We start from the raw sequence: 22,825 nt of genomic DNA on the forward strand, positions 1-22,825 counted from the left end.
ATGCTTCCACTGTGGTCTGCTTGGAATGCTGCATTTCGATTAATGTGACCAACATCAGAGGCTCATTTCTCAGTAACTATGTCACCTGCTGGCTCCAACTAAGTTCAGAGTCAACTTAAATCCTAATTCTTTTTCTTTATACATTCAGCCACATCTGTCCATATACTTAAAAAATTTTTCTTCTTTTAATTTAAGGCTTGAGTGCAGGATTTAAATTTATTCCCACTGATCTTCATATTAACAAAACAAATTCTAGACTGTTGCAGTGATTAGAGAATTCGAGTTCATTTTATCATATTTAATCACTGCTCTAACTCACTTGATAATCTATGAATCTATTTATATACAGTACAGGGGAAAACCATTAGTTGTAACTGTAATGTTATTTTATATTTTTAAACCTCCCATCACCCAATACACACTTACCACTCTACTATATAAGGGTACTTCTCTTCTACAGTAAGAGCAGGATCAATTTCAATAGCATAATACTTTTCCTTTAGTTGCAGTAACTAGAAATAAGTGAATAACAATCATTAAGACTACAGAGTTGTCATTAAGCTGCTTAGTTTTACAGAAAGCAAAACAATGTAAGCAAGTGTTTTCCACAAACTGCTTTATATGGTAAAGATTAGATCACGCCTAGCTAATGCATAGATCCACTGAAGACATCTTTGTTGGTCTTAGTTTACATGTAACTAAATATACCTGCAAAAAGTTACCTTGCTTTTTCGGGGGCTTCCCTGGTGGCACAGTGGTTAAGAATCCACCTGCCGGGCCTCCCTGGTGGCGCAGTGGTTAAGAGTCCGCCTGCCGATGCAGGGGATACGGGTTCGTGCCCCGGTCTGGGAGGATCCCATATGCGCGGAGCGGCTGGGCCCGTGAGCCATGGCCGCTGGGCCTGCGCATCCGGAGCCTGTGCCCCGCAACGGGAGAGGCCACAACAGTGAGAGGCCCGCATACCGCAAAAAGAAAAAAAAAAAAAAAAAAAAAAAGAATCCACCTGCCAATGCAGGGGACACAGGTTCGAGCCCTGGTCTAGGAAGATCCCACATATCGCGGAGCAACTAAGCCCGTGCGCCACAACTACTGAGACTGTACTCTAGAGCTCATGAGCCACAACTACTGAGCCCGTGTGCCACAGCTACTTAAGTCCATGTGCCTAGAGCCTGTGCTCTGCAACAAGAGAAGCCACCTCAATGAGAAGCCCGCGCACCACAACAAAGAGTAGCCCCCGCTCGCCGCAACTAGAGAAAGCCTGCGTGCAGCAGCTAAGACCCAACATAGACAAAAATAAATAAATTAAATAAATTAAAAAAAAAAAGTTACCTTGCTTTTTTAAAGTACTTTCAGGTCAGTAATTCAGTGAAACCAGTAATCAAATTATCACTACCAAAAAACTCTTGTTCTCCTATGAAAGTATTCAATTTGATTCATATTTGGAGTCTTATTTGTTAAAACAGACACAGACACTTACTCAAGGAAGTAGAGAACTGAGCCAGTTTCCTGATCAATTTAAGGGGACAAAATACATAAAACCACAGTACTTTTTTTGGCTGCAAGGCTTGTGGGATCTTAGTTCCCCGACCAGAGATCGAACCTGTGCCCCCTGCATTGGAAGCTCGGAATCCCAACCACTGGATGGCCAGGGAATTCCCATCACAGTATTTTTGTTTTAATTCTCCAGTTAACGTAAGGACGCCAGAATATTTTGGTAATCTATTCAAAGTTTCTCATGTAAGTTTTATTGTTATTGTTAAAAAGTTACTGTTAAGTTTTTCATTAAAATAAGTTGGGAGCATATAGTCCATACAATAAACCTAAGATCTATTGAGTGTTTACTATGCATCAGATATGGCTATAAGCACTTTGCAACCATTCTTGTTTGTATGAATGAACCTGAAAAAACTCTAAGCAAAAAGGGTAATGAAGTTTTTGAGTAACTCTGGATTATAGTTAGTGTTTACCTTTTCTCGACATTCATCTGTAATTAGCTTACAGTTGTCAATGACATCTAAAGAAAGAAAGCAAACTAGGCATTAAAAAAATACTCTGAACTATATTTAATATTCTGGGAAAAACCATAATGGAAAATAATATAAAAAAGAATGTATATATATGTATAACTGAGTCACTTTGCTGTACAACAGAAATTAACTAAACATTGTAAATCAACTATACTTCAATTAAAAAATAAATTTAAAAAAAGAAAAGAAATTCTCTGATGCTACTAGTTCTAGAAATAACTTATTACTTTTAACTTAAATGCCAAGTCAAGTAGCATATGGTCATTACAACTTTTGGTGTTAGTGCTGTAATTCACATGGCATTCCTAAAGAATCTAATGGTTTTAAAATCTAAACCTTGGATCTAAAGCTTTTTTCCTATATTTGGGATTACTTGATTAGAAATTCTCCAGAGAGGAATTACTGGGCCAAAGGGTACAATTTTTAGTAGTTTTTAAAAATAAATTATCAATGATTTGTCAAATGACACGTTCCAACAGTTAGTGAGAGGGCTTATATCAGGTTAAAGAGTATTATTTTAAAAACTCACTGCCAAGTTTGGAAACCAAAAAAGGTATATTATCCTAGCAACAGATTTTAACTGGATATTTATTTAGTAACTCACTCTTTTACTTAGTTTATCAATGACACAAAAATTTAGTAACATGCCTAGAAAACACAAAGCATTTGATAAATCTGTTTCTTTAGCCTAATTCAAAGTTTAAATTCATTTAAATATTTCCTGAATAATAAGTAGACCACATTTGGGAGAAAAATTTCAGAAGTCTTCATTCTTCTTGCAACCAAAACCATACAGGAAAATAGCCATTTATGTAACATGGGGAAAACAAATCCTAAAAATCTAATAATAAAATAATAAGGCTCCCTCACTTTCAATGTCCAAGAAGAAGAAAAAACCCCAAGCAATCTCATATATAATACAGGTAGAAAAGGAACTTAAAATAATGATTAATTTCATAAATTTGTTTATGAATGCCACACTTACTATGACATGATGGGCATCTTTTCCCTCTGTAGGAAAATCGACTCAGTGTCATATCAAAGTCTGTTATTATCTGTAAGAAAAGGGAAAAAGGCATTATGAAATTACAGCCACCAAGGCCAGACACTTAATGCACATTTCCTAGAGGCATAAGACTGTGTTCCGTTCCTGCCCTCCACCGTAGGTTATTCGGTCTACACTGAGATTTCTAATGCAGTTCATATATCAAGTCCTGAGAATTTCCTTAACTACAGGTGAACCTTAAGCGCCCCAGCACTGTTGCCAAATAAAATCTGACTAATCGGTATAGGAATTTGCAATTGCAGGTAATATGGTTACTATTCCTGACAGCAATAAAACATTGCATGATTTCAACCTACTTGGTCAATGTACAAAAATGCAGTGGAAGCAAACTATATGAAGCTTTTCGTTACTGAAACTGTTACCTTCTTGAGTTAACTTGTCTATCTAGGTAAACTCTACCAATGAATGAATGATATGTAGCAGCAGTTTACCAACTCTTGAAACTTAGGAGACTGGGCTAAATATTTTTTCAGAAATGTTTAAAAAAAGGAATAAGTTTTTACTGAATATCCAGACTGCTGATTTAATTTACATGTAAAACATTCCTTTAAAAAAAAGGGAAGAATTAAAAAAAAAGTTATCTATCTCCTAATAAAGTTACATCTTACTTTGAACTACTATGATTTATTAAAAAAATTTTTTTGGCTGCGGTGGGTCTTCATTGCTGCACGCAGGCTTTCTCTAGTTGCGGCACGTGGGATACTCTTCATTGTGGTGCGCGGCCTCCTCATTGCAGTGACTTCTCTTGTTGTGTAGCACGGGCTCTAGGGCGTGCAGACTTGAGTAGTTGCGGTGCGCGGGCTCAGTAGTTGTGGCGCACGGGCTTAGCTGCTCTGCAGCATGTGGGATCTTCCTGGACCAGAGCTCGAACCTGTGTCCCCTGCATTGGCAGGCAGATTCTTAACCACTGTGCCACCAGGAAAGTCCTGAGCTACTATGATTAATTAAATTAAAAGAACAACTTGAAACTGTACACATTTTAAAGAATATATTATTAACATTAATATTTTACTTAAGATGGTTTAATACTTATGCACAGCACTAGTTAGCTTAGCACTTAATATTAAAGAAAAGCTAAATTTATCTCAAGGCTACTAATTTTGTTTCCAGTGGGTCATTCTGCATATTTTAGACCAATTCTAGATATATCTCTTAGATTTTACATTCCAAAAGGATAGGCGAAGCTTGCTATCTAAACTTTGTTTACTTAGATTGTAGCAACACATAGGATGAATGTGTCTGCTTGAACATGAAAATAAAGGTTTAATACTTAAGGCTTCTTGATAATTATTCACCTGAAGTTTGGCAGCTCCTCCTTTGATAAGACCACAGATAATTTCTTCTACTCTTGTAGGGTTCTTGATGCGAACTGAATTTTTCTGGAATTCTGGCATCTAAAAATCAAAGAAATTAATTAACTATTTTTAATTCCTTTTTCCCCAGGTGCCTTTGATACTAAGCAGGATAATATAAAAAGCTTATATTCTTTAAAGATGTAAATGTTGGGGCATTATTTTTAAAAAAGCAAACCACCATATCAAGTTGCCATTTATTTATGCAAAAAATTTTAAAGCACATCAGTAGTTTCCATCTAGAAGATTCAGGCAAAACTACATTTGTAATATATTATCAGAAAATGCAATTTTTCTAATTATAAAAGTCATGCATGTTTACCACAGAAAAAAACCGAAGTATAAAAAAGAAATAAAAATTGCCTGTAATTCTACTGCCCAAAGATAAACAAGCAAACATTTTAATCAATTTTCCATTATTTTCATTTTTATGATTGCAATCATACATGTATATGCACATAATTTATCTCATTCTCATTACACACTTTTGCACCTGGCTTATTTTTTTTTTAAAGTAAATACTGGGGCTTCCCTGGTGGCACAGTGGTTGAGAGTCCGCCTGCCAATGCAGGGGACACGGGTTCGTGCCTCGGTCCAGGAAGATCCCACATGCCACGGAGTGGTTGGGCCCATGAGCCATGGCCGCTGAGTCTGCACGTCTGGAGCCTGTGCTCCGCAACGGGAGAGGCCACAACAGTGAGAGGCCTGCATACCGCAAAAAAATTAAAAATAAAAAATAAATAAAAAATAAAGTAAATACCGTAGTTTTAACAGTACTTTTTTTTTTCAAATTAATTATTTATTTATTTTTGGCTGTGTTGGGTCTTCATTGCTGTGTGCGAGCTTTCTCTAGTTGAGGTGAGCGGGGGCTATTCATCAATGCGGTGCACGGGCTTCTCATTGCGGTGGCTTCTCTTGTTGTGGAGCACAGGCTCTAGGCACGTAGGCTTCAGTAGTTGTGGCACGTGGGCTCAGTAGTTGTGGCTTGCGGGCTCTAGAGCGCAGGCTCCGTAGTTGTGGCGCACCGGCTTAGTTTGCTCCGCAGCATGTGGGAATCTCCCTGGACCAGGGCCTGAACCTGTGTCCCCTGCACTGGCAGGTGGATTCTTAACAACTGCACCACCAGGGAAGTCCTTGCATCTGGCTTTTTGAAATTAATATTAATGTATTTAATTTGAAAAGCTGCTTCAAGATCTTTGCTTCTTTATTGTACTATATCCCCCAAAACTACATTGTTCTTGGCATAAATTTTACAATGGATTTATTTCAAGTTAAGACCCTACTAGGTATTAGACGACCTGGGCTTAGAAGCTGCCACTAGGCTGGTTTATGCAGGCTTTAGTTTTGCTCAACAATTTAATGTTATATAAATATTGTTTCTCTTTTCTACCATATCACAGAGACAATGAAATTGATCAGAGTTTGATCAGAGTAAAGTCAGCATCAGCACAGTGCTCTTACAGCTGTACAAGAAGACTGGGAGAAGGAAACTATGAATCATTTAATAGTCAGCTCACAGTATAAAAAGAAAATAACTGAAACTCAAATCAAGATTCTATAGTGGTTTGTATCAGATAATATTTATTTACTTTATATCCTATTATTATGGGTGTGTTATCACCAATATTAACATATTTCATGTGTGTTATGGACACAGTTATGAAAAATTCCCCAGACCTTGTATCTCTGCTACAAGAGAGTCTGACCAGTTCAGTCTATTAGGTCCCATATTGTCGCTACATAATGGACAAAATTAGAAAATCAGAAAAAAGCTAAAATGTTTTCCTAAGACTGGAGGATGAATACAGAGTGTACAGGAAAGAGAAGTGGGAACATTAAATTTTTCTTCATGAATGAAAGACCTGGACTTATATAATACACTTAATTTTAAAAAGCCGTATTTAAATAGGATAGGATAACCTGCAATGCAACTAACCTTCATACAGTGATCTTTTTAGTTTAAATGGACTTTAAATGGTTTCAAAAGAATAAAGGTTATTTAAATCATCTAAATAAATCACTATTTTATTGTGATTTTTTAATAGATGAGAAAAACCAATAGGCATTTGTCCCTACATTCCTTTCTTTTCATTAATATCCATTCACTTGTTTTATAAATACTTACCATGTGTCTACTTTGTGTCAGACACGAGAAGCTAGAGATATGATGATATGATGCTTATACTGTTTTCTTGTTGAGTTTTAGGAATCACTGCTGTTTTGGAGTATCACTTCTGTTGTTCCCTTACAAATACCTTAGCTAGTAAATGACCCCCTAACTAAATTCTGCTCTTACTTCTGCCTTAACTGGCAGATGCATAACAACCAGCATATGCTTGATTCGATAACTAACCCGTTGATGAAAGCAATAGAGGGTATATGTCATCTACTGTATTTTCGCCAAGAAAATTAGACATTTGGTTCAGTGTGTCGATACTGAGGAAGATGTCCTGCCTCAAGCAAGTCACATATTACAATACATTTAATTTTAAGAAGCCATGTTTAAACAGGACTTCAAAGTAGGCTGGTTTCTGCTAGGCTAAACAACTATTAGATTGGTTTATTTGACAGTGAAAATAAAGAGAACCAGCGGCTAGAGGCATTCATATCTCTGCTTCTGCACAAAATATAACCATTCATTTTCAGATAAATGAGTAGCAAATACTCCAACAGTACTAGGGTGAAATACCAGTGATGAAAACAGATGGAAGGGCAGCTACTTTCTCTAGAGAACACGACAGGATGGAGGACACCGGCGTAAGAAATAAAAAAATTATAATTATACTTGCCTTGGACTATATGGTAATACACCACACACACCCCTTTCCACGATACACATACAATATTACTAAAGTATATGATAAATACGTCTCAGGAACTTGAGATATTGGACATTTTACTCAAATATTTTAGAATACAGCCTAAGAAATACAATTTTATGTATGAAATGTGTCAATGAATATCAGAGTATCAGAACATTACGAAGCACACCGCAGGTGTATGCACTTCATCATATGTCACATACTTTTGTTACCTCCTCAAATCCCTTCCTCATATTCCTCTTGGACAAAATACACCTTCCTCTTTGGTGGTACATAAAATAATGATACTTGAAATTTGAAGGGCAAGTTATTTTAAATTTTTCAAAAACTTTCCAATTTGATAATACAATTTTATGAAAAATAAGGGGCTAAAAATTTCCATCATTTGTGAGCAAAAGAAAACAAATGCATTTTCTAAGGCCATAATATAAAATGTTAGGGAGGGAGCGAAGCTTTCCTGACAAGAATCAGGGTATTCTGGTTGACTGGAGCCTAATCTGAAGCAATGCTAAAGATAACTATGGAAAACCTAAAATATACTTATTCTGGCTGATCTTTAATATACTGTATTTGTACAGATGAAATGAATTCCTAATTATTAGTCTACTTACATATTCAGAATGCATGATTTCTAAAGAAACTGATTGCAAAGTTATATAGTTTTGTTCACAACCTTATAGCAATATTAGAGTGTTTGATATTATCTTGTGGATACACTGAGATGATATAAATGAATATCTGCATGGTAGTCACAAAATTGTCGTAAGGATGTCTACCTGTATTTTTCTAAACATGGCCACATCAAAATTAGTTTGAATTACTTAAGAATCTTTGTCTGAAGCTCTCAGGGGAAATATTTTTTCTTTGTTTTCCAATGTTCAGATATGGTACAAGCAAAAGTCTTCATTACTGGTACAAAGGAGTGGGCACTACAATTTTTATGTGATGACATAAAAAGTATAGATTTTTAAAACCACCTATTCAGACTGGTACATTTACTCACTCACGTACCTGGATGATTCTATGATTTACTTTGAAGATTATGCACTGCTAAATTTTATTGATAGCCATCTCTCCTGCCTACCACGTATCTGGCCTGTCTCCACATTAAGGGAGTGTAGGCCAAATTCTTTCCTTCATTTACCATATAGTCTTTAACTGTAAGGCATTCTGTTAAGCAGCTCTGTAAAAGATACAGAAGTTTTAGTAAGATATACATCTTATACTCAAATGTATGTTCTCTAACATGGATTATAATACAGGAACCCAAATAACTAATACATTGCCCAGATGTCCAAGTACAATACCAGAGAAACAGAAGAAATTGAGATTACTTCTGCTGGGGTCAAAGGAGGGAGGGCCAATGGAGCTAGGATTTCAGAGTGAAGCAGGATTTGGGTATGCTGAGACTGGGGAGGGGTCAAAGTACAGGGTCTAATGTGGGAAAAAGATAAATAGCTCTGTTTTTCTAGAACTTAAGTGTACATGGAGAAGAGTGTGAGTGTGTGTAAAATCTGGAAGGAGAGATTTGGACTCAAATCATGAGAAGTTAAGAATAACATCCTGGGGCTTCCCTGGTGGCGCAGTGGTTGAGAGTCCGCCTGCCGATGCAGGGGACGCGGGTTCGTGCCCCGGTCTGGGAGGATCCCACATGCCGCGGAGCGGCTGGGCCCGTGAGCCATGGCCGCTGGGCCTGCGCGTCCGGAGCCTGTGCTCTGCAGCGGGAGGGGCCACGGCAGTGAGAGGCCCGTGTACCGCAAAAAAAAAAAAAAAAAAAAAAAAAGAATAACATCCTAAGGAGATATCAACTTAAAAGATGTATCAATGTTTTTAGAAAAGCAAACCCAAGGTAAAAATTGTGTAAATTCACGCAATGATAGTAAAAAGTATTTAAGTATATATCATCTTTTGGCTTGTTTTCCTTCAATAGTGTTATTGTGGGTTAACTACATTGCTACTTGCTTCTAAAGGAGACACATGTTAGAAGGTTCTAGGATCCAGGTAACAACAAATTATATGGTAAGACTTTCCTATGTCTCTTGTATTCATTTTGGTTAAAAAAAGAAAAAGAAAAAGAAAATCAACTCAAGCAAGAAAATGAGTTTAGAATGATTTAATTCAGTGATGTTCATGCTCAGTACCAATGAATCAAATGTCAATCATGCAATGGATGCAAAGATCATGTCCAAGTATTAGGCTGAACCATACAAAACTGCCAATATTGGACTATATTTGATGTATTAAAAAAATCAGCAATTTCATACGCTTTATCCTAACAGCTCTAAGTATACTGATGACAAGCTTAATCAGCACTTTGAGTCAACTTTAACCTCCCATCACACATTGGGTGAGGAAAGTTAAACGAGAGATTTACTAATTGTGACACAAAGCTGTTTGCATGCTAAGTTCTGGTTTATAGGCTCAAACCAGGAAAAGAAAACTAGAAAGAAAAAGGATGAAAAAATAGAGAAGAGGAAGAACAACAAAAAGGACAGAAAGAGAAAATACGAAAGAGATCATGGGGCAGTTGTTCTCTTTAAAAGACAGAAACTGTGATTTAAAAAATTTTTTTGAATAAGGAGGATGGACATAATTTTCCCCACACATACAAATAAATGCTACTTACAGAGCTAAAACACTTACTAACATAATATAGGAGATTCACATTCACTGAGTGCTTACTATGTGCTATGAGGTACTTTATATATTCTTTTTCATTAAATATGTATAAGAACATTTCAATTATAAGATGAATAAGGTCTGAGGACATAATGTATAACATGGTGATCATAATGTTTAACACTATCACAAAATTGAAATTTACTAAGAGAGTAGAACTCAAATGTTCTCAAAAAAAAAAAAAAAGGTAAATTTGTGAGGTCATGGATGTGTTAACCAGATGGGGTAAACTTTCACAATGTATATGCATATCAAATCATCACACTGTACACTTTAAATATCTTGTAATTTTATTTGTCAATTATATCTTAATAAAGCTGGGAAAATATATGAATGAAAACAACACAAGGTTGGTGCTTTCACACCCATTTCTTAAAGGTGAGATGGTTGCCTTCATTCAAGGGTATCACAGCTATCAAGGACTGAGTTAAGATCTGAAGCCAGTTATGATGCCAAAGCCTATATTTTCCCTACTTCATCCTAATTTCTATAATGCAATGAGAGCTACTGTACTGCTGTTCAAGAAGTTTTTTAAAATTCTTAAATGCTGGTCATTTTAATTCAGAGGCCTAAGATAAAAGATCTCATGTTGTATGATTTAAGTGTGCTGTTGCTGAGCAAGGAAAATTTAGCACAAAAAGGAACGGGGTAATCATTTTATATGCCGAGAAACACTTTAACGCACATTATATTTCAAGCAAAAAGAATTCCAAAGAAATTCAATTCAACAAACATTCGAAGTTCTACTATGTGTCTAACATTGGGAAGAAAGATCTGTATACAGTTACAGTCCCATAATTAATTATCTGGTTAGAGACAGAGGTAAAAGTGGTGAAGATTCACCATTAATAAATGGAACTGGAAATATTCAAATACCCACCATTTTCACATGTACAGCAGAATCTTGATTAGGCATTTCTTGGTTATCCAATCTTCTGGATTTTCCCAGGTGATGTCACAGTGAAAGAGAGAGAAAAAAAGTACATGTGACATACATACATTTTAGTCTCTTCCTTTATGTTAATGACATACCCGGAAGGTGCTTTTGGTTTGATCGAAATACCGAGTTACTGAAGGCATTTTTTTTTTTTCTTTCCTAAGAAGCTCAGCAAAGATTTTACTCTATCTCACAAAGTTTGGGGTTAAAATTGTGTATGGAGAAGTTGCAGCTCTCCTATAAAAATTTATATGGTGTTAATAAGATTTGAATAGAATTAAAGTAAAGTATATATTTGCAAGAAAATGCTTTATTGCAAGAGCACTTTATCAACATCTCTACATGTAAGGGTGAAGTCTGTGGGAAAATTATGCATTATTATTACTGAATAAAAATGTAAGGACAAGCATATTCCACACAAGTCAAATTTATTCTTCAATTTTCTCATATTAAAATCTTTAATTTTGTGAAATGATGTGACTAAGATCTGACTTGTGTTTGAATCTAGCATAGTGTCTGGCACAAAATAGGTATGTAATTGAATGATCATTTAAGGGTTTTGGGTGAAATTTATATGCATCTATTTGTTAACCCAAAAAGAAGTTTTAAAAATACCCTATCATTATACTAAGTTTCATTTTTGCAGTATAAATCTTAGGGAAAATTATTTATTTTTGTTTCTCAATGACTTTACTTTTTTTTTTTTTTTTTTTTTTTTTTTTTTTTTTTTTTGCGGCACGCGGGCCTCTCACTGTTGTGGCCTGTCCCGTTGCGGAGCACAGGCTCCGGACGCGCAGGCTCAGCGGCTATGGCTCACCGGCCCAGCCGCTCCGTGGCGTGTGGGATCTTCCCGGACTGGGGCACGAACCCGTGTCCCCTGCATCGGCAGGCGGACTCTCAACCACTGCGCCACCAGGGAAGTCCAATGACTATACTTTTACTTTATTCCAGGTAAGCAAAATTTTACAATAAAAGCACTGTTTAAAAAGGGTAAGTTAGGGCTTCCCTGGTGGCGCAGTGGTTGAAAGTCCGCCTGCCGATGCAGGGGACGCGGGTTCCTGCGCTGGTCCGGGAAGATCCCATGTGCCGCAGAGCGGCTGGGCCCGTGAGCCATGGCCGCTGAGCCTGCGCGTCTGGAGCCTGTGCTCCGCAACGGGAGAGGCCACAGCAGTGAGAGGCCCGCGTGCCGCAAAAAAAAAAAAAAAAAAAAGGGGTAAGTTAGTTGAGAGGGAAAAACTGACTTTTTCTTACACTCTAGTAATGTAACTTTTTCTTACATTAGATCTGTGTTCTTTATAATTAAAATGTGTGTAGCGACATAAAAAAAATTCCCAAATTCTAAAATCCATCCCCCCTTCCACTTAAAGTACATATATAAAATTGGGAAATACCTTACTTAAAAAAGTATTTCCCACCCCTCTCAGAAAGGCTATTAGTAAGTTGATGATTTTATAACTGATGGTATCTTAGCGTTGAATAAACAGTATTTCCAAATAGTAAGATACCTCCATTTTTTCACATCTGAAAAATACTGTCATCAAAACTGCCTGGCAAGTCGGTTTCTTCATTTATAGAATCCAAAGCGTAAAATATTAAATGCTTATGGCTTTTCTTCAATATTTAATATCTGAAAAGGATTTCTAGATTTCTCAGAAGGCACTATTTAAATAAAACCATTTTATTAGCTTGAAAAAGAGGAAGGAGGATGTGAAAAAGTACAGTGGAGTTTACAAAAATATCACATACTCTGAAACATTTGAAAAGCTCAAAGGAAAACAATTCAAGTGTGAAGAATACATTTTAATATCTGGGAATCTAAAGTCTTTTGTTACACATAGCCAAGTAGACCAATTCCTCTCCACTCTCCGCCCCCAAGTATGGCTCTTTTTGGAGCATTCATTCATGTTTAGTAGAAAAGGAAAGAAGAAGGAAAAAAAAAAAAAAAGCTAGTGTTAGTAGGCAAAGGAGTTAATCATCTTTCTCATGGTCTCTTCATTATTTATACAAATGAAAACAAAGAGTGATCAGAAATTTGCTAATGGCCAACTTTAGGACATTATTTTTAATAAGTAGACCTAATAGTTTACTAGATACTCTGCAAATTTCAAAGACGATATTTCATTCTTCCTAATCCTCACTGGCAATCTGACCAGAATTTATCCTTACTCAAAGATAATCTCACATGAAGTGATACTGCAGTCCTAATAGAAAAATCACTATCATTATAGAAGTGTAAAGACTAAGGTATAAATGTCAGCATTCTGGCGCTATTCTAAGGAAGACATTGAAAATTAGGGCAGGATATTTTTAAACCAATAGGCTTGTAAACCTATACTTGGTATATAAACTTCTGGCTTACTTTGCCAGCAGTCATCTGTTGCAGATGCTTCAAGAGAAGAGTTGCTGAAAAAAACACATCATGTGTAGAAGACATGTTCAAAAACAGAAAATATTACCCTTGAACTATGAACTCTCTACTAAGAAAGTTCTGAAGTTTTAAGTATTTGGAACCTTTAAATGTGGACTGGAAAATGTGGAAACTGGAAAATAATTACTTTGTGTTCTTTCACTGTGAGGTTAAGGTCTCTACTGTAACAGTGTTCATTACAAGGAACATGTAGGACAAAGCTGAAGACTGAAGCAAGAGATAAGAAGAACTTCACTTGCATAGCACAAACCTGATAACTGAAAGTTTTAGCTATCGTGGTATTTCATTCTGAGATGATTCTCTTTACACCTTGAAGTTATTTACAAATCAAAATGACTCTCAAAATTTCTATATCTACATGAAAAATTTTTACTTGCCTTTATACAAGTTTTAAAGTATCTATTTGAATGCAAATTGAATACTTTTAAAGGCCCACTTGACTGTCTTATGGGAAAGTGAAAAAAGATTAAATTCATTGATATTCTTAGCTTAAAAAGTTGTGATTCTGCTTTAAGCTTGATACTTTTAGAAACATTTAAATTACACAATAAATTAATGAAATTTTTAATGGTAAACTGTACACTACTTACATAAGAAAAGGTATGCATTACTACAGTATGGACAGTGTATCAGCAACAGTCCTAAATATCTTACTGCACATCTCCAGCAACATATATTACTTGTCCTAAGCTTGGGTTTTAATAATGACACTTTTTTAGGGTGATTAGCACATGGAAAATCAAACTATAAGTTCCTTATTTGTATAGCATTATAAAATCAATTTCTTGGGGGCATTTAAAGAATTCTCCCTAATTATATTTTCAAGGCAGCAGTGAAAAAAAAAATACACAAACTGGAAAATGAAACTTTCTCTTGATACAGAGATAAAACAAAATGAAACTGAATAGCAAAAGGTGGGAGGGTAAGAGAAGGTGGTAGAAGAAAAGAAAATAGATTTCAAAGGCCAGTTATTTAAAAATTGGCAATTTATACCAATTTTCTTAAATAGTAAAATGTGGCTTCTCAGTCAGAATTTTGTAGATACTTATGAAAATACACAATTTCAAAGCTTAGAATTTATTCATCTATCCTCCCCACCTCCACTAACCTAATAGCTAATAGCGTTTTTCAAGATGAGTAAACCAAGGCACATAGAAAGTAGATAATTTATACTGATTACCCTTAGAGTACTCTGAGTTCCTCTGTCCTTGAATATGTCCTAGAACAACAGCAGAGGTAGTAAGCAGTATCCAGAGATGCAGGGCTTGGATATAGGCTGCCAATAAAAACCAAGTAAACTACTTTAGGAAATGGTCTTCTGCATTAGCTAACTATAAAAAATAAGGTAAATTCAAGTATTTAAATCTAAGTTAACTACAACGTTCTAGGCTATTATGATGATATATATGTTTGAATCTTAATTTTCAATATACAATGTGTTATTAATCCTTACAGACAGCAATCCAGCTTTTATTAATTTATAAAACATACCAGTATAAACCCATTCCAAGATATCCTGGATAAGGCTTATGGGCACAAAATAAAAATTAATTATCTTTATTACTAGCCATAATAAATAGTTCCTAACCCTAGGTACAAAAAGCATGTGGCTATCAGCAAAACTGAGTCACACAACAACTAATGAACAACAAAATTGGATCTTTTTTCCCCTTGAAAAGAGATTTCTGAGGGTACTTTGCTTTTCCTTTACATCTATGTGTGAAACAATAAGCTCTTTTTTTAAACAATAAGCTCTTAAAATTAGATCCTACAAATTATAATTTCTGAGACTCAAGACACTGCAAAGTTTTACATATTCATATCTTTGCAAACTATAAAGAAGTTTTACATTATACAGGATCATTCTGTTTTTATTTCCTTAATTTGGATGCTTAAATGCCTAAAATTTCAATAAGATACAGAATCAAATAGAATCAGATAAAGTTAAACAAGAGAAACTTATTTTTACATGAACTGTACACACTTACCCTGAAGGTAACCGGACAAGCTACCGCAGCAAAAGAAAACTCTTCCTGTCTGAGGAGTACTAATATAGCACAAGGTGCAGCTGAGGGCGGTTCCAAAAGCCTTGGCTAATAAGCTCTATGCAAAAACAGTCTTGTGATGCATCACTACACAGTGCTTTATTATGCTCTGGGTGACAGGCTTGCTAGCTCTGAGTTAGTCACCAGTTAGTCTACAGAATATGATCAAATAAAATAATGTGGCAGTTAAGAGAAGGTAAATCTGTACTATTAGAGCACTGCCAACTTGCTCTGCAAAGAAAAAAGGAACCTCAACAGTAACACTTAGAAACACTCTCTTCCTCATGTGTTTTTTGGCTGTCAGCGTACTTGTAGTATGTGTACTTTTCTGTGTGAATATTATATTTCAATACAAAGTGAAAAAGAGTAGGTAGTGGTTGCCAGGGGCTGGAGGAGGGGAGAGCGGGGAGCTATTGCTCAACGGGTACAGAGTTTCAGTCTGGAAGATAAAAAGAGTTCTGGAGATGGATGGTGGTGGTGGTTTCACAAGGATGTCAATGTACTTAATGCCATCGAATTGTACACTCAAAAACAGTTAAGCGGTAAACTTTGTTATGTATATTTCACAGTTTTAAAAAGATTAGTTCATTTAAGACGTGAAAAAAACATGATGCATAAAAGTGTGGTCAGTAAGATGTTAACAGTCTTTATTGCAGGGCGGTGGGATTTAAAGTGACTTTTATGTTTTTCTTCATATTTTCCTACACTGTATATTTCAACAAGACCACGCATAGATCTACTAAAAAATCTGAACAAAATGAAAACTAATATTTATGGTTAAAAAAATTGAAAAAAGTTCCCTTCCTGCTGGAAATGAAAGCAAACTGTTGTGAAGAAAAATATTTTTAACCTTTAAAGAAAAATCAGTCTTGTTTTCAACCTGAGTAGTAGGATTAAATATGCTAATACCATGTGGCAGGGCCTGATACATAAGCTATGCTACAGGCTCTGGGAAGATTTATCATTAGAAATATGGCTATGCTACACTTACGTAAACAAATTTTTATATCAGCCTTCTCTCTTCTACGCTCAAGAGAAATCAAACCCACAAAACATTTCCAGTAATCAAACTTTGTGAAGTGGCATTCTCTATTACAAACAACACAAAAAATTTTTAAATGGCTTTTAAAAAAGGCCACTAACAAATTAACCAAATTTGGTATCCTACCAAATGTTAAAAATTGGCATTGCTATCTTAATAAGATGAGAAGATTGACAACATAACATTTCTCTTAGAGGAAAATCTTTTATATTCTAGTAATGGAGGCTCAAGGGCAACCAGGTGATCCATTTGGAAAACACCTCTGTATTATGCATGAATGTGATGACTTAACTGTCCTTTAATATATTAATATGGTTAGTAATGATAAGAATTTAAAAAATATCTCTTTGAAACATGACTCCAAATAAATCATCTTCAACAAAAACAACAAAGAATGCTGGAGTTAGAGTTCCATAACCTTTTTGGAGGGGTATTTAGAAATACTATTAAAAGCTTTAGAAATATACATTCCCTTTGACACACCAATTTTATGTCCTAAGGAAATAAGACAGTACACAAAAATTTAGTTGCAAGGGTGTATATTGCAGGGTTGCTTTATAATACTGGAAAACTGTAAACAGCCTAAATGCCCAGTATCTAAATGTTTATTAATACTGGAGAGGTGAATAAATTGGGGTAAACACATAAAAAATTATACAGTTCTCAAACATGATTATTATAAGTAGCTAAAATTTATTGTATGTTTACTGTGTGCCAGATACTTTTAAGCACTTGACATACCTCATCTCATCTCAACTCATCTCATATTCATATCACTAGAAGGTATGTATTTTTATCCTCTTTTTTTTTTTTGCGGTATGTGGGCCTCTCAGTGTTGTGGCCTCTCCCGTTGCAGAGCACAGGCTCCGGACGCACAGGCTCAGCGGCCATGGCTCATGGGCCCAGCCGCTCCGCGGCATGTGGGATCTTCCCTGACCCGGGCACGAACCCATGTCCCCTGCATCGGCAGGCAGACTCTCAACCACTGCGCCACCAGGGAAGCCCTATCCTCATTTTAAACGTGAATAAATTAAGGCTTGTAGCTGGCAAGTGGCAGAAATGGATTCAAATTCAGGTCTCTGTGACTTCAGCATACATGCCTGTAAATTACTATACAGTACTGCTCTGTGAGATCAATATTTACATATATACTGAGATATACATGATCTACTATTGAGTGAAAAGAGTTATGAGAGTATCTATAGCAAGAGTCCAATTTTGGGGGAGAAATCTTTATATAAGCATAGGAAAGTCTAAAGTAGAATACGTAAGACAGTATCAATAATGGGATTAAGGGGCCATTTTTATTTTCTGAGCTTCATAAAATAAATGAGTTCCTTGGGGGAAAAAAATGGCTTGTTAAAAATGATACAGTAGTAGAACCGATCATGTCCATAATCGGAAAAGAAAGTTTAAAAAAAATCAGAACCAGTCAACATCATACGGATGGATTATTTTAAACAATATTTCTAAAGTAGAGACAGAAGCAAGGAATTCAGCCAGTTTACCCTAAAACAAAACAAAATACTTTACAGCATGAAAACCAAGATGGCTAGTTTCTTATCAAGAAGGGTGTTTTGGTCTCTAAGAGATAGATGACTTCGGCTTTCAGTGTTCTGTCCAGCTACTCTAAGGAGAGTGGAGAAGAGAGGAAATATGAGCATTGTTTCCTGACCACATATAGGGGACTTCTTCGGCCTTTCAATTCCATCTAGTAGGTGGGTATACATGCTGGGGGTGGGATTGTGTGTCTGGTGGGGTGTCCCTCTATGTCTAAAAAAAAGCTCATACCTTAATTTAAAAATAATGTATTACTAGGGCCTCCCTGGTGGCGCAAGTGGTTGAGAGTCCGCCTGCCGATGCAGGGGATACGGGTTCGTGCCCCGGTCTGGGAGGATCCCATGTGCCGCGGGGCGGCTGGGCCCGTGAGCCATGGCCGCTGAGCCTGCGCGTTCGGAGCCTGCGCGTCCGGAGCCTGTGCTCCGCAACGGGGGAGGCCACAGCAGTGAGAGGCCCGCATACCGCAAAAAAAAAAAAAAAAAAAAAAAAAAAATAATGTATTACTAAAAAGTGCTAATGATCACCTGAGCCTCCAGCAAGTCAAAATCTTTTTGCAATAGTAACATCAAAGAACACTGATTACAGACCACCATAACAAATATGATAGCAATGAAAAAGTTTGAAATATTGCGGGAATTACCAAAATGTGACATAGAGACATGAAGTGAGCAAATGCTGTAGGAAAAATGGTCCCGATAGACTTGCTTGATGCATGTTTGCCACAAACCTTCAATTAGTAAAAAAAAAAAATGCAATATCTGCAAAGTGCAATAAAACGAGGTATGCCTGTGTAATTTAATCAGTAAAACCTTAAGAGAAAGATAATACTTCCCCCTTCATTATAAGTAAGGAATCTAACGTCTGGGAGAGGTCACTTGTTACTTACATACGTGAGCTGGAAGACTTTTTCTTACTTTATCAGCACTGTTTCTAGGCAATATTATAAACATAAGACTTACATGAGAGGGCTAAAGATGTGTATAAGAGTAATGTTTTGAAACTGTGCCATAGAAAAGGAACAAGGACACAAGCAAAGTACTGAATGAAAGAAAATGAACTTTGTTTCAAATAGCTCTAGGATCCTCTTTTTTTTTTTTTTGAGAGGAGACATAAGAGATCCAGGAATAAAAGAAGTCATAAAGGCAGTCTCTTTAGTAGCACAGTGGACTTTCATCTCTGGACATAATGACTGGGCCTTGTTGCCTTGGAGTTTCTTTATTCACTGTCATAGAAACAAAAATTACTCATATCACTCCTGATGCAAACTCTAAACCTGAAATTGACATGCCAAGAGCAAAGAATCATACAGGACTCAAGTATCTGGCAGATTTTTCTCCCCTTATAACACTGAAACTGGCTGTCTTTATCAGTGGAGAAAGGGATACTCATTTATACTTGTTACAACTTTTAGATCCCGTCAATTTTCAATTAACTTGAAAAGCTAAAAATGATCACTTCATATTTTGCCATCAAAAAAGTTTCTCAAAATTTTGAAATAATGAAAAAACAGAAAAGTCCACAGAAAACCTATCAGTTTAAATCTTAATAACTTATTAATTGATTTTGCCTTTAATCTTTGGGCAGGGAGTAAAGGGAATAAAGGTATTATATTAATTAATAGTTATATATGAAAAAAATCATTTCATAATCCCACATAACACCTGTGGTATGTAGTTATTTCTCAATAATCCAATCTATGACTTAACTACTAACTCACAGTTAATTTACCATAATCCAATTACCATTTCTCTGTGGAATGTATTTTTAAACTTCATTCTGAACTTGCTTGACACCCTAGGAAGTTATTCCAAACCAAACAATAAAGTCATATACGGAAGACAATTCAGTAGGAGGTGAGATGTAATATTCTATATAAGGACTCTTGCCAAACTTGTTCCTGCTAATTGTTGCACGATGTAAATAGAAAGACCATTTTTTTAATCATGCAAAACACCTGTCTAGGCATTTGACTTCTCTCAAAACTTCTCGGAAAAAGACAACAGTCAACTAACTTTAAAAGTGTGACTGTTCAAAATAAAATTGAAACAAGGTGATATAAATGTTTATATGAATATGGTTTAAAATGTTTAAGGAGCAAAAACAGAGATGAAAACAATTAATTATTATATGTTGGGGAAATGAACAGCAAGTAAAGATGTTCTCATAAGTTTTTCTCTCATTTAAAATAATTCCAAAGACTTATCCTATTAGGTGACTGTTAGCAAAGTTGATTGCTGCATTTATGAATTTACACACATATATATAAACTGAGGAAAACCTATGGTTCTAATCTCAATACATTTCTTAAAAACTCTATGCAGGGCTTCCCTGGTGGTGCAGTAGTTAGGAATCTGCCTGCCAATTCAGGGGACACGGGTTCAAGCCCTGGTCTGGGAGGATCCCACATGCCTTGGAGCAACTAAGTCCACATGCCACAACTGCTGAGCCTGTGCTCTAGAGTCGGAGCTCCGCAACGAGAGAGGCCACAGCAGTGGGAGGCCCGTGAGCACCGCAACAAAGAGTAGCCCCTGCTTGTCCAAAGACCCAATGCAGCCAAAAATAAATAAATAAAATAAATAAATGTATATATTAAAAAAATACATCTTTGTTGCTATGTACACATTAAAAAAAACTCTACGCAAAAATCTAGGATTGAATAACTTAATTTTCAGAAACTCAAATGAAGTTCTTTTTACTTTCTTATTTAAAAAGTAATAAATTCTGTAAACTCTTTTAGAGGAAATGACATTTGTGTTGCAATAAGTAGGTCAAGTTCATGAAAATCCGATGTAAGACAGTACCATAAATGAAGGAAGTCGTTCCTAACTGTCAAATGTACTATGTTCTAATCTTTCAAGATGCTTAGCACTGAAATTATTGTTCCTATTTCATTATATCTGGATTTCTGTGCCTGAAATGCAACAAGAAGAAAAACTTTTGTTTTAATTCCACATCATAAAGTTGGCATTCTATATGTTGAAAAGAAACAGTTATGTTTAGGATTGCTATTTTGATATGGGTTATAATAAAAATGGTAAAAAAGTTATGTTATTAGTGGCTTTTATTATTGATCTATTATATCCAGTACATCTAAAAGGAGAGTACAAAGAAACGTACTATCCCTTCTTATTGCTATGCTAAATAAACTCATTTAAAAAGTAATAAGGTAAGAAAACAATGAAGAAAATTACTGATATTCAAGTTCATAAACTAATAACTTGTAGCAAAGAATTATTTGAAATTATATGGATGATATCAGCGGTTAATAACTTGAGTTTTTAAAGTATATAAGTAGAAGAAAACACAAACTATAACCCTTTCAAAACCTCTCTGAATATTAATAAACTCAACATAGTAAACCAAAGTAATTAATTTAATCTTAGAAAAGTTTTGATAACATATAGTACATTCAATAATGGAATGTGTGACACAGAAACCAAATGTATGGTTACCAAAGGGGAAAGGGCTGGGGGGGAGGGATAAATTAGAAGTTTGGGATCAGCAGACAAACTACTACATATAAAATAAACAAGGTTCTACTGTATAGCACAGGGAACTATATTCAATATCTTGTAATAAACTATAATGGAAAATAATCTGAAAAAGAATATCTTTATCTATCTATCCATAAATAAATATATCTGAATCACTTTGCTGTACACCAGAAACTAACAGAACATTGTAAATCAACTATACTTCAATAAACCAAACCAAACCAAAACCAACAATGGAATGTGTGCTCATTAGAACAGAACTTATAAAAATAAGTTTATTAGAAAATGACCTTCAAAAAGCTTTGTGGTCAGGTTTTATACTTGTGAGCTCTTTCAAACTTTAACAGCTCCCATGCTAGGTAAACTAGAACACAGAAAAAGAAGTGAACTACCCAATTCCATTTATGAACTAACTACTATAAAACCCTGAAACGAATGTCTTTCAAAAAGAGACAAAAAAAGATACCTAATTTCACTTATGAATACACATAACAAAAGTTTTAAATAATAAACCAGTGACAGGGTGGGATAGGGAGGGTGGGAGGGAGATGCAAGAGGGAGGAGATATGGGGATATATGTATATGTATAGCTGACTCACTTTGTTATAAAGCAGAAAAAAAAAACCAACCCAGTAACAAACTAAATTCAATAGTATAATAATCACCTGACATGACTGAATCAAATATATTACAAAGTTCAAGTAATAGTTATCAAAGAGAAATGATAGGATCACAGGTGATTATATTTTCTCTTCATACTCTTTGGTATTTTCTAAATTTTCTATAACTAATACTATCTTATACCTAGAAGAAAATAAAGATTATTTTTTAAAAGTTACATGTCCCAAAATAAAAGAAAGTGAAAGTGTGTATAATCCTACTACATCTTTAGAAGAAATGGACATGGCATATATTAAGTAATATTTATGAAGGTAAAATGAAAATTATCTATTGGGGCAAAATCACAATGCCTTACTATTTTTTTCTGTAGTTAGCCTTCCTCATTCTATGGCTGGGAGGGTAAACTAGTGAGTAAGTTATACAAACTATTTAATGCTATATTCTCCTCCTACTCTGGCTATCGAATGAAGTCATAATGTGTAAATGAGGAGTCATGTGCAAATCAAGATTAGTAAAACATTCTAAAGAATTAGTCATTGGCTTAATGAACCCATTAAAGGTTTGAAAAGGAGGGTCAATTTAGATTACTCAAAAATGGAAGTGAAACAAAAAAACTTGGAAAAATATTTCTAACATACTCTCATGGCTGAAAGTCATTTTAAAAAAGCCCTTGAAAATCACAAAAAAGAACTCAGATGGTTCAGAAAAGAAGAAAATAAGTGGCCAATTTTTTTAAAAAGTTCAACTTCAAA

The 22,825-nt window shown here is 35.4% G+C and overlaps 1 protein-coding gene across 3 annotated transcripts in view; it reads right to left on the bottom strand.

Annotated features, from left to right (window-relative positions):
• Positions 1-22,825, bottom strand: part of NT5C3A (5'-nucleotidase, cytosolic IIIA) — a 42,800-nt gene that overhangs the window by 5,723 nt on the left and 14,252 nt on the right. Inside the window, exons 2-7 of one of the 3 annotated variants that reach the window (XM_060107865.1) lie at positions 14,492-14,587; positions 10,827-10,881; positions 4,389-4,487; positions 3,013-3,082; positions 1,968-2,014; positions 427-512 (exon numbers count right to left, since the gene is read on the bottom strand). In XM_060107865.1, the coding sequence (XP_059963848.1) occupies positions 427-512; positions 1,968-2,014; positions 3,013-3,082; positions 4,389-4,487; positions 10,827-10,862 (338 nt within the window). In that variant the 5' untranslated portion in view covers positions 10,863-10,881; positions 14,492-14,587. The remainder of the gene's footprint in view (positions 1-426; positions 513-1,967; positions 2,015-3,012; positions 3,083-4,388; positions 4,488-10,826; positions 10,882-14,491; positions 14,588-22,825) is intronic. The other 2 variants (XM_060107866.1, XM_060107864.1) reach the window with 2 other exon arrangements.

Source organism: Mesoplodon densirostris, chromosome 9 (assembly GCF_025265405.1).
Source record: "Mesoplodon densirostris isolate mMesDen1 chromosome 9, mMesDen1 primary haplotype, whole genome shotgun sequence".
NCBI classification, from domain to species: Eukaryota; Metazoa; Chordata; class Mammalia; order Artiodactyla; family Ziphiidae; genus Mesoplodon; species Mesoplodon densirostris.